This window comes from Nomascus leucogenys, chromosome 17 (assembly GCF_006542625.1).
Source record: "Nomascus leucogenys isolate Asia chromosome 17, Asia_NLE_v1, whole genome shotgun sequence".
In the NCBI taxonomy this organism is placed as follows: domain Eukaryota; kingdom Metazoa; phylum Chordata; class Mammalia; order Primates; family Hylobatidae; genus Nomascus; species Nomascus leucogenys.
The window spans coordinates 57,583,791-57,595,624 of record NC_044397.1 but is presented as its reverse complement, the minus strand read 5'-3'; the positions used below and the strand labels follow the sequence as shown (position 1 = coordinate 57,595,624).

The following is an 11,834-nucleotide window of genomic DNA, read 5'->3' as shown; positions in this document are numbered from 1 at the left end:
GGGGCCAGGGGTCATGCCCCAGAGGAGGTGGGGTCACGGGTCAAGGATCACAGGTCACGCCCCGGGGCAGGTGGGGTACCAGTCTCCAGGTATGCCTCCGCGCTACCGGGTAATGGTGGGATCTACTTTTAGTGAGGCGGAGGCTTCAAGCTCGAGATTTGGGGAGGTGGTTCTGAGAATTCACGTTTTGAAAGAATTTTGTGGCACCTATTTCAAGTGTTATTTTAAAATATCCAAATAAAATTAATCGTTTATAAAAGTTAAACAATATTATCTTAAATATACCTCTCTAAGGTAGAGCAGCTTTAAACCCTCCAGCCTCAGACGACGGTACCGGTACTTTGGTATTGAAGCATCTTGGTTGATTAAGGTTCTGAAAATTGTTTCAAATGACTTCTAAAAAAATTGAACATATTACTGGCTAGTTGGTAAAGACGGGATGCTTAAAGAACACTGACGTTAAGTGATAATTCTGCAGTTTGCCTCAAGACGAACTTTATTACATCCGATAAAATTCTTATTAGCATAAATAATGTTATTATGATTTTTTTAAAGGAAAGAAATTTTAAAGGGGGAAATGAAGCAACAATTGTATCTAATTTGGTTTTTCAAAGACTAAATAAAGATTATCTGTGTTAACAATTGTTATTTTTATTGTCCTTTGCAAATAGGAGACTAGAACCTTGTCTTAAACTTGACACATAGAATCAAGATAATGATAATGCAGATGATGATGAAGATGATGATTTTGAGAGGGAGTCTGGCTCTGTCACCCTAGCTGGAGTGCAATGGCGTGATCTCGGCCCACTGCAACCTCCACCTCCCGGGTTCGAGGGATTCTCCTGCCTCAGCTTCCCGAGTAGTTGGGATTACAGACACAAGCTACCATGCCCAGCTAATTTTTGTATTATTAGTAGAGACAGAGTTTCGCCATGTTGGCCAGGCTGGTCTTGAACTCCTGACCTCAGGTGATCTGCCCACCTTGGCCTCCCAAAGTTCTGGGATTATAGGCATGAGCCACCACGCCAGGCCCAGATTATTTTCAAAGACACATGCACACGTATGTTTATCGTGGCACTATTCACAATAGCAAAGACTTGGAACCACCCAAAATGTCCATCAATAATAGACTGGATAAGGAAAATGTGGCACATATATACCGTGGAATACTATGCAGCCATAAAAAAGGATGAGTTCATGTCCTTTGCAGGGACATGGATGTAGCTGGAAACCATCATTCTCAGCAAAATATCACAAGGACAGAAAACCAAACACTGCATGTTCTCACTCATAAGTGGGAGTTGAACAATGAGAACACATGGACACAGGGAGGGGAACATCACACACTGGGGTCTGTTGGGGGGTGGAGGCCTGGGGGAGGGATAGCGTTAGGAGAAATACCTAATGTAAATGATGAGTTGATGGGTGCAGCAAACCAACATGGCACATGTATACCTATGTAACAAACCTGCACGTTATGCACATGTACCCTAGAACTTAAAGTATAATAATAAAAAGGTGCAAAATACAAAAATTGCAGTTTTTGCCTATTTTAAGACTATAATATGAAGCAAAATTCTAATCTTCATTGTCACATGCGAGTGTTTGCCAAACCAAACTTAATAGATCACTTTCAAAGTTATGCCAACAGGCAGGGCAGGGTGGCTCTCTCCTGTAATCCCAGCATTCTGGGAGGCCAAGGTGGGTGGATCATCTGAGTTCAGGAGTTTGAGATCAGCCTGGCCAACATGATGAAACCCCATCTCTACTAAAAATACAAAAATTAGCCCAGCGTGATAGCTTGTGCCTGTAATCCCAACTACTCAGGAATCTGAGGCAGGAGAATCATGTGAACCCAGGAGGCAGAGATTTCAGTGAACCGAGATCTGCCACTGCACTCCAGCCTGGGCAACAGAGCAAGATTCCGTCCCCAAAAAAAAAAAAAAAAAAAAAAAAGTTATGCCAACATTTTTTATTTGCCCTATATGATCTGCAGGAAAAACCATGTTTTTTAATTTCCTCATGAATGAGTTTTGAAGAATTGAGCATCACATTAAATAAAGTGGCTGCTAGTAGATAAATGAATATAATTAAAGAATGTATCTAAATAAACTTTGTAAACAATGTTTTGTAACATCTTGATCTTTACTGTAAATTGCTTAATTTTATGTCATAAAAACTGATAAAGCAATTTTTTAAACTTCCTAAGAAGATGTGATATGATACATTCTGCATGGACAAAAGCCCAAATAATATAGGAATTTGACTCAAGAAATAGAAAATAAAGCTGCAATTATTTTTCTTGGAAGAAGAAAGGAATCTTTTATGTGCTCTTGCAGTTTTCTTAAACAGTTTTAGCTAATTAATTCATTAACTTCAGAATTGACAATTAAATATATTGACACCACTTCTCTACTTTCCAAATGATTTTGAGGCAAGGAATGTGATCTCTAGAGATTTCTAGGAGCCCCGTGTACCACTGAGTTTTCTAATGCAATGTATATTCATGTTCTCGTCTAGCTACAGTAAATTGCCTTCTGACTTAAGAACTGCCAAATGTCAGGGATTAGTAATTCAGTCACACAATGATTTGGGAAACAGTGTTGACGCTGTTCGTTAAGTTTGTTTAGTGGGGAGGTAAATGCCTTAATCTTGTCTTAGAAACTGAAATAAACAGTGGTGCAAATAAAATGTTATTCAGGATGCATATAGTTGGAAGTAAGGGAAAACCTCTCTACAGCTGCAGATGGTAAACTCTGTCTGGGTAAGTATTTGTCCAGTCTCTTTCAGGTACTTACTCATCTTCTCTAGTCCCTGGGGGAAGAGACAGCAATTTGCAGCCCTGTCGTTAGCAGTTAATGTCGGAAAAATTCCCCAAGGGAAACAACGTGACTAGCTCAGATGTTATGCATCAAATTTGAAAGGCAGTATTTGTCTTCTTTTCTTAACATGAGAAACTGTAAAATAAAGGAAAGCATACCCTAGAGGTGGCATGAGTGAATGTCTTTTGAGAATTGTACTTGTTCTAAGAGATGGGTTTTTGCTTAAGCAGCTCTTCAAAGACTCTTCTCTTTTAGGTGTCAAAAAAATTATTCAATAAATTCCATAGATACTTTTTTAAATGAACATTTGTGGAGCACATGAGAAGTGTCAGGCATGGTGGTGAGTGATGGGGATTAAGGAAGGGGACCAGATCCCACTCAAGAGGAAGGTGATCAACATTTGTTGGATGCCTTTAAAGCACTATTTAAATATTATTGATCAGTAGGGTGAGACAGATAGCTCTCATTTTATAGCACTCTGCACTGATATCATCACTTAGATAATATGAACACCCATAAAATAAGCATGATTATTCCCATTTTATTTTATTTTAGATTGAGTCTTGCTCTTGTCGCCCAAGCTGGAGTGCAATGGTGCAATCTCAGCTCACTGCAACCTCCGAGTCCTGGGTTCAAGCAATTCTCTTGCCTCAGCCTCCCGAGTAGCTGGGATTACAGCACCTGTCACCACACCCGGACCATTTTTTGTATTTTTAGTAGAGATGGGGTTTCACTATGTTGGCCAGGCTGGTCTCAAACTCATGACATCAGGTGAGCTGCCTGCTTCAGCCTCCCGAAGTGCTGGGATTACAGGTGTGAGCCACCATGCTCGGCCTATTATTCCCATTTTAAAGATGGGGACAGATAGAATTGGCAATGTTGGCCATGGCATGCCCTACTTCACACTCTTGATGAGAATCTGCGTCACTGAATTGCTGATTGTCCAGTGACCCACATGCTCCTGCTGACTGGACCAGCTCTATTTACACTTGACCTTCAGGAAAACAATTGATAGTGTGGAAATAAATGAAGACCAACCAAATGGAACAGGCAAAGCTTATTTATTCAGAGTCAGCCATCATCACTTGCATTTTGGCAAAGACTCAAAAGCAGGCAGAGAAGTAGGAATGCTTTATAGTGAAAAAGGAAGGAGAGTATAGCAAAGTAACAGAAGAGATTACAGAGCATGTTTATTTACCAGCTAAAACTAAAGTGGCAAAGGAAGGAGAGATTCATCCCTACCCTTCTGCACCCCCTTATTTCCTCCTGGGAAATATTGCTGATGAATAACATTTTATATATGGCATTTTGCACATGGTAAGTTTTTCAGTCAAAGGATATTTTCATCTCAATTTTTATAGATAGGCCAAGTTCCCTCCATAAATGTTATACCTATTTGCATTTCTTCCAGCAACGTGTGAGAGATCCTGTTTCCTCAAAGCCTTGGAATAAAACATCATCAAACTTTTGGATCTTTCTAATTTCATCAGTGAAACATGGTACAGTATAATTTTTGTCATTTTTCTTAAGTAAATAAGCTTGAATATCTGTCATATGTGTCTCTAGATGATCTGTTTACTGGCCATTTTTCTATTGGGTTATTGATATTATAATTGCTTTCTTGGGACTGTGTATATATTGGAAAGATTGGTCCTTATAATGTCAATTGTGAATATTTTGTCCATTTTAAGTTTTGTTGGCCATGCAGAGGTTCTTGATTTTTATATAGCAGAATTTTTTTTCTTTTGTGGCTTCTAAATTTTGAGTCATATTTAGAAAGACCTTCCTCTATTCAATACCATACAGGAATTATCCCAAGTTTCCTTGTTAATATTTTTATGGTTTTATTACCTACTTGTGTATATTTTACCATATTGGGAGTTTGTCATATTGTAAAGTGAGAAATATGGATGGAATTTTATTTTCTTAATGACTGGATAGTTGTCCCAAGCCATTTGTTTTTTTCCCCCCATACTCTTTTGAGATGCTACCATTATCATACACCCAACTTCCACATACATGTAAATATATTTTTGGACTTGTTTGTCTGTTGTTGGGAACAGGTCCCCCAAAATCTGGCCATAAAGTGGCCCCCAAAACTGGCCATAAACAAAACCTCTGCAGCACTGTGACATGTTCCTGATGGCCATAACACCCACACTGGAAGGTGTTGGGCTTACTGGAATGAGGGCAAGGAACATTTGGCCGCCCAGGGTGGAAAACTGCTTAAAGGCATTCTTAAGCCACAAACAATAGCATGAGCTATCTGTGCCTTAAGCACATGCTCCTGCTGCAGTTAACTGGCCCGACCTATTCCTTTAATTCAGCCCATCCCTTCGATCCCCATAAGGCATACGTTTAGTTAATTTAAGATCTATAGAAACAATGCTAATGACTGGCTTGCTGTTAATAAATAACGTCGGTAAATCTCTGTTCAGGGCTCTCAGCTCTGAAGGCTGTGAGACCCCTGATTTCCCACTTCACACCTCTATATTTCTGTGTGTGTGTCTTTAATTCCTCTAGCGCCACTGGGTTAGGGTCTCCCCGACCAAGCTGGTCTCAGCAGTCTGTTCCATTGGTCTATCTGTTTGCCAGTATCATACAGTTTTAACTATTGCTTTATACCTATGTCATAGAGCTATTTCTTTTTGTTGATTTTTTTTTCAGAGATTTTCTGGCTGTCCTTTTGCTAAGTTTATATTTCCATATGAACTTTAGAATCAATTTTATTTAAAACATACCCCCCTTTGGGTTTTTAAATATATATACGTGTCTTAATTTTTAAAAAACTTTTTAATTGAAAATATCAAACATTTATAAATCTAGACAGAATAATATAATGAAACTGCATGGACTGGCAGCATTCAACTTCAATGATCATTTCATGGCCAATCTTCTTCATGAACTGAATTTTCTTTTTTTTTTTTTTTTTTTTTGAGACAGAGTCTGGCTGTCGCCCAGGCTGGAGTGCAGTGCGCTATCTCGGCTCACCGCAGGCTCCGCCCCCCGGGGTTCACGCCATTCTCCTGCCTCAGCCTCCCGAGTAGCTGGGACTATAGGCGCCCGCCACCTCACCCGGCTAATTTTTTGTATTTTTAGTAGAGACGGGGTTTCACTGTGTTAGCCAGGATGGTCTCGATCTCCTGACCTCGTGATCCACCCGCCTCGGCCTCCCAAAGTGCTGGGATTACAGGCGTGAGCCACCGCGCCCAGCCTTTCATGAATTTTCTTATCAATTTCTTCCTCTTATGTTATTATGGAAAAGATCCCACATATGTCATTTCAACTTTATTTATTTATTTATTTATTTATTTATTTATTTATTTATTTTTTGAGACGGAGTCTCGCTCTTTCACCCAGGCTGGAGTGCAGTGGCGCGATCTCGGCTCACTGCAGGCTCCGCCCCCCGGGGTTCACGCCATTCTCCTGCCTCAGCCTCCCGCATAGCTGGGACTACAGGCGCCTGCCACCTCGCCCGGCTAATTTTTTGTATTTTTAGTAGAGACGGGGTTTCACCGTGTTAGCCAGGATGGCATTTCAACTTTAAATATTTAAATATGGAAATAAAAAGTTAAGATTTCTTTTTAAAGCATCATTGTAGTACCATTATCATACAGACACCTGTAATTTATTTTTTTCAGACAGGGTCTTGCTCTGCCTCCCAGGCAGGAGTGCAGTGATCATGGCTCACTGCAGCCTCAAATTCTTGGGCTCAAGTGATCCTCCCACCTCAGCCTCCCAAGTAGCTGGAACTGCAGGTGTGCACTGCCATGCCCAGCTAATTTTTTTATTTTTAATAGAGACAGGGTCTCACTATGTCGCCCAGGCTCATCTTGAACTTCTGGAGTCAAGCAGTCCTTCTACCTTGGCCTCCCAAAGTGCTGAGATTATAAGCGTGAGCCACCATGCCCAGCCCAAATTATTTTTTTAACAATAATTATTTAATATCTCATAACTCCCATAAATGCCATATTTTTCTGCTTTTTTTTTTTTTTTTTTGAGACGGAGTCTTGCTGTCACCCAGGCTGGAGTGCAATGGCACGATCTCGGCTCACTGCAGGCTCCGCCCCCCGGGGTTCACACCATTCTCCTGCCTCGGCCTCCCAAGTAGCTGGGACTACAGGTGTCTGCCACCTTGCCCGGCTAATTTTTTTGTATTTTTAGTAGAGACGGGGTTTCACTGTGTTAGCCAGGATGGTTTCGATCTCCTGACCTTGTGATCCACCCGCCTAGGCCTCACAAAGTGCTGGGATTACAGGCTTGAGCCACCGCACCCAGCCAGACATTTTTCTGCTTTTTAACTGAGATCAAGTTACATTTATAAATTAACTTAGAATTGACATCTTGACAGTTGAGTTTTCCCATTGAAGGATACAGTATATGGTATATCTATTTTTCCATTTATTTTACTGAAGTCTTCTTTTTTTTTTTTTTTTTTTTTCCAGACAGGGTCGCCCAGGCTGGAGTGTAGTGGCTCGAACACAGCTTACTTGAAGCTTCAACCTCCCGGGCTCAAGTGATCCTCCCAACTGTCTCTTGAGTAGCTGCAACTAGAGGCATGTGCCAAGACGTCTGGCTAATTTTTAAATTTTTTGTAGGGATGGGGTCTTGCTGTGTTGCCCAGACTGGTCTCAAACTCCTGGGCTCAAGTGATCCCACAACCCTTGGCCTCCCAAAGTGCTAAGATTACAGTTGTGAGCCACTGCGCCTGGCCTTAAGTTTTCTTTTAGTCATTCACTGCTGTTTGGGATTTTTTCACATAGATATTTTACTTTTTTATTTGATGTTTATTGTCTAAAGATAATAATGGATTTTGTAAGTTATGCCCTGTAACTGGTTGTTGTTTTTATTTATGAATGATATTGATTTATATGTGGGAATTTTGCATCCACTAACTTACAACAGTTTTTCCTTGTTTCTAATTCTTTTAAAATAGACTCTATTGCATTTCAAGGAATTCATCAAATTATCTGCAAATGGTCATGGTCAGAACTCCTCACTAATTTTTACCTCTAATTTAAAAATTACTGGTTTCCTATCTAATTGCGCTGACCAGTGCCTCCAGATCAGCACTAAATGATAGTAGTGATAATGGACATCCATGCCTGGTGTAAATAAATGAGTCAGTGAAGGCAAAGATGCTATTATGGGAAAGATTGATGATGAGACTATCTTCTTCTAAATACAAAATGAGTTTTCAATGCTCTAATAACATGAAGAATCCTTAAAGACTAAACTATGGCAAGGATATTTAATTTACTTCCTTATTTTTTATTAGTAAAATTCATTTACTTTTTACAGGCAAGTATGAACCACTTTGAGGTTTTCTTCCCACTCCCAATTCTCAGTTCCTGTGGGTGTGGTATCATCTAAGAGAATAAGCGCTCTTGAATATTCTGGACATGTGGCATGGCCTGCACCAGCTCTTCTAGTTGTACTTGCCTGGTGTGCCGTGGACCCTGAATCGATATAAACAAGTATACTTCGGGTGTCCCCAGTTGCTAAAGATATTAAGTTTCACACATAATAAATATTCAGAAACTGCATGCTGAAAATAAAGAAAAGAAAATCAATGCCTTATAACGAAATTCATCTCAAAGAATCCCAATGAATACTGATATAATTTTAAATTACATACTCTGTTTTTTCGAGATAGGATCTGGCTCTGTCACACAGGCTGGAATGCAGTGGCATGATCATGGCTCATTGCCACCTCTACCTCCTGGGCTCAAGCCATCCTCCCAGCTCAGACCCCCGAGTAGCTGGAACTACAGGCACACGCCATCGCACCTAGCTAATTTATTAATTAATTAATTAATTAATTTTTTTGAAACGGAGTCTCGCTCTGTCGCCCAGGCTGGAGTGCAGTGGCACAATCTCGGCTCACTGCAAGCTCCGCCTCCCGGGTTCACACCATTCTCCTGCCTCAGCCTCTCCGAGTAGCTGGGATTACAGTTGCCCGCCACCACGCCCGGCTAATTTTTTGTAATTTTAGTAGAGACAGGGTTTCACCGTGGTCTCGATCTCCTGACCTCGTGATCCACCCGCCTCAGCCTCCCAAAGTGCTGGGATTACAAGCGTGAGCCACCGTGCCCGGCCCTAATTTATTAATTTTTTGTAGAGACAGGGTTTTGCCATGTTGCCCAGGCTGGTCTTGAACTCTAGGGCTCAAGCAATTTACCTGCCTCGGCCTCCAAAAAGTGATGGGATTACAGGTGTGAGCCACCATGCTTGGCCTATATACTTTTTCTTTTCTAACATAACTATTTTCAAATATCAGTCTATTGAATGAGAAAATAAGCTACTGGAATAAAGAGCTTATGAAAAGATAAGTAGAGGGAGAGGAGGATAATATGGTGGCCAAGTGACCTCTCTGTTCCACTGTTTCTCGCCTCCACACTCCTTGCTGGCTGTGCAGAGGAGCAGGGGCGAGAGGGCTTGTTGTCTAAAAACCAGAACTATGAAGTCAACTCTAAGAACAGATAATGTGAGCCCAAATGCATATGAATACATAATCAAATATGAATCTCTACAAATATGCTCATTTCTAACATATATGTATTGTTTTATCTTTATTTCCTCACTATTTGGCCAAAAAGTGTCATAAAACACTTGTTTTTACATGACATAAAATGTCTTCTACATCTCTTCAGTTACTCTCTGTGGCTAATTAAAAAAATGAGGATATATTTCATATGCCTTAGTGAGTTTCAGGGGATTTATAAGCCAACAGTTGATATTTTCGCCCACTGGGTTAGGAGTTTTACTTGTATTATCTGACATTAAATCTTTATCCTCTCTTCCTTTGAGCTTCTCTCTGCCTCTGTCCACTTCATATTGTACCATCATCTTCCTCCCCTATACTCAAGCAAGGTGAGGTAGTAACTATTACACTTAATAGTATTCAGGGAATGGAATAGTTGAGGAAAAAACAATAAATTAAATATGTATATTATAAAGAAGTGATAGCAGATGAGGAAGAATTTGACTTAGAAACTGCTTTTGCATTTGTCTGTCTTTTGCATTAAAATCCTTGTAAGCACTTGGAGCTAACAATTGAAGATCAGATAAACCTTGTGTAACTCACGCTTTTGTCATAATTATTCTCATACGTCACTTTACATGAAGCAATCCCAACAAATTTCTCCCAGTGATAGAGCTACTCATATCATTTCCCAGGGCACACATTACCTGGAGTTCAAACGTTTGAATGGTGGTTCCTGTTTTGTTATATATAAACTGACCTAGGAAAATTTCTTCTCCTTCACATTTTTTTGTGATGCCCTATTAAAAAAGCAACAGATACAGAGATTGTAATGAATGGATGCAGTTGTGTTTTCAAAAAGAACCAACAATTCACCAGATATCTCTATGTGTCCACCAGGGGCACAGTGCTGTGATCATGCCAGTACTTACCTATACACCCAGAGGGCATTTAACAAGGGGTCAATGAGGCCAAAGTCTGATCACGGGACTGACTAGAAGGCTGGAGGATGGATGGATACATAGATAGAGAGATAGATAGATCCATAGATAGTTAGAAGACAGATGAAAGATGATTGATAGATAAACAGCTGATAGACGAAAGACAGATACATACTTGTAGAGCAAATCCCAACATTAACTTTGGCCTGATAACTACATTTGCAATAAGCATACTTTGAATAAAATAAAAATGGGTCACCATATTGAACTGATGTTTACCAAAATGAGATAAACATAAGCCAATTGCCACATTTTGATCACACAAATAATTTCCTCTGAAAAGTAAGCTCCTGTTGACTGACAAAAACACTGATTTTTTCTTTGTATGCAATTTCTCTTGTGCTTTTTGTTCTTCTCTACCCTTCAAATTGAAGATTTGTGAGAGGAGAATGCAGTAGGGCAAACTAATTTATTTTGTGAATCTAAAGTTTATTGTTAGTTTCCTTAAATTATAGTAACGCAGCAAAATACAGAGTACATTTGTTAAATCATTTTACAATAAAAATATTAATATCAAACTATAACATTTTTATTAAAAGAGTTGGGTACATCATGGTTACATAATGTACTCACAATTATATATGTATGTGGGGAAAAGAAAGAGAGATCAGACTGTTGCTGTCTCTATGTAGAAAGAAGTAGGCATAAGAGACTCCATTTTGTTCTGTACTAAGAAAAATTCTTCTGCCTTGAGATGCTGTTAATTTGTAACCCTACCCCAACCCTGTGCTCGCTGAAACATGTGCTGTGTCAACTCAAGGTTAAATGGATTAACGGCTGTGCAGGATGTGCTTTGTTAAACAAATGCTTGAAGGCAGCATGCTTGTTAAAAGTCATCACCACTCCCTACTCTCAAGTACCCAGGGACACAAAACACTTCGGAAGGCCACAGGGACCTCTGCCTAGGAAAGCCAGGTATGGTCCAAGGTTTCTCCCCATGTGATAGTCTGAAATATGGCCTCGTGGGAAGGGAAAGACCTGACCGTCCCCTAGTCTGACACCCGTAAAGGGTCTGTGCTGAGGAGGATTAGTAAAAGAGGAAGGCCTCTTTGCAGCTGAGATCAGAGGAAGGCATCTGTCTCCTGCTCGTCCCTGGGCAATGGAATGTCTCGGTGTAAAACCCGATTGCATATCCCATCTACTGAGATAGGAGAAAACCGCCTTCGGGCTGGAGGTGAGACATGCTCGCAGCAATACTGCTCTTGAAGGCATTGAGATGTTTATGTATATGCACATCAAAAGCACAGCACCTTTTTCTTTGCCTTATGATGCGGAGACATTTGTTCACATGTTTTCCTGCGGACCCTCTCAACACTAATACCCTATTGTCCTGCCACATCCCCCTCTCCGAGAAACACCCGATAATGATCAATAAATACTCAGGGAACTCAGAGACCGGTGCTGGCGCATGTCCTCTGTATGCTGAGCGCCAGCCAGTCCCCTGGGCCCACTTTTCTTTCCCTATACTTTGTCTCTGTGTCTCTTTCTTTTCTCAAGTCTCTCGTTCCACCTGACAAGAAATGCCCA

At 40.4% G+C, this 11,834-nt stretch overlaps 1 protein-coding gene across 2 annotated transcripts in view; it reads right to left on the bottom strand.

Annotated features, from left to right (window-relative positions):
- Nucleotides 1-8,072: 8,072 nt before the first annotated feature.
- Nucleotides 8,073-11,834, bottom strand: part of SUN3 (Sad1 and UNC84 domain containing 3) — a 42,438-nt gene continuing 38,676 nt past the window's right edge. The window contains exons 10-11 of one of the 2 annotated variants that reach the window (XM_012496724.2): nt 10,014-10,106; nt 8,073-8,370 (exon numbers count right to left, since the gene is read on the bottom strand). In XM_012496724.2, coding sequence (XP_012352178.1) covers nt 8,251-8,370; nt 10,014-10,106 — 213 coding nt within the window. In that variant the 3' untranslated portion in view covers nt 8,073-8,250. The remainder of the gene's footprint in view (nt 8,371-10,013; nt 10,107-11,834) is intronic. The other variant, XM_003268919.2, reaches the window with a different exon arrangement.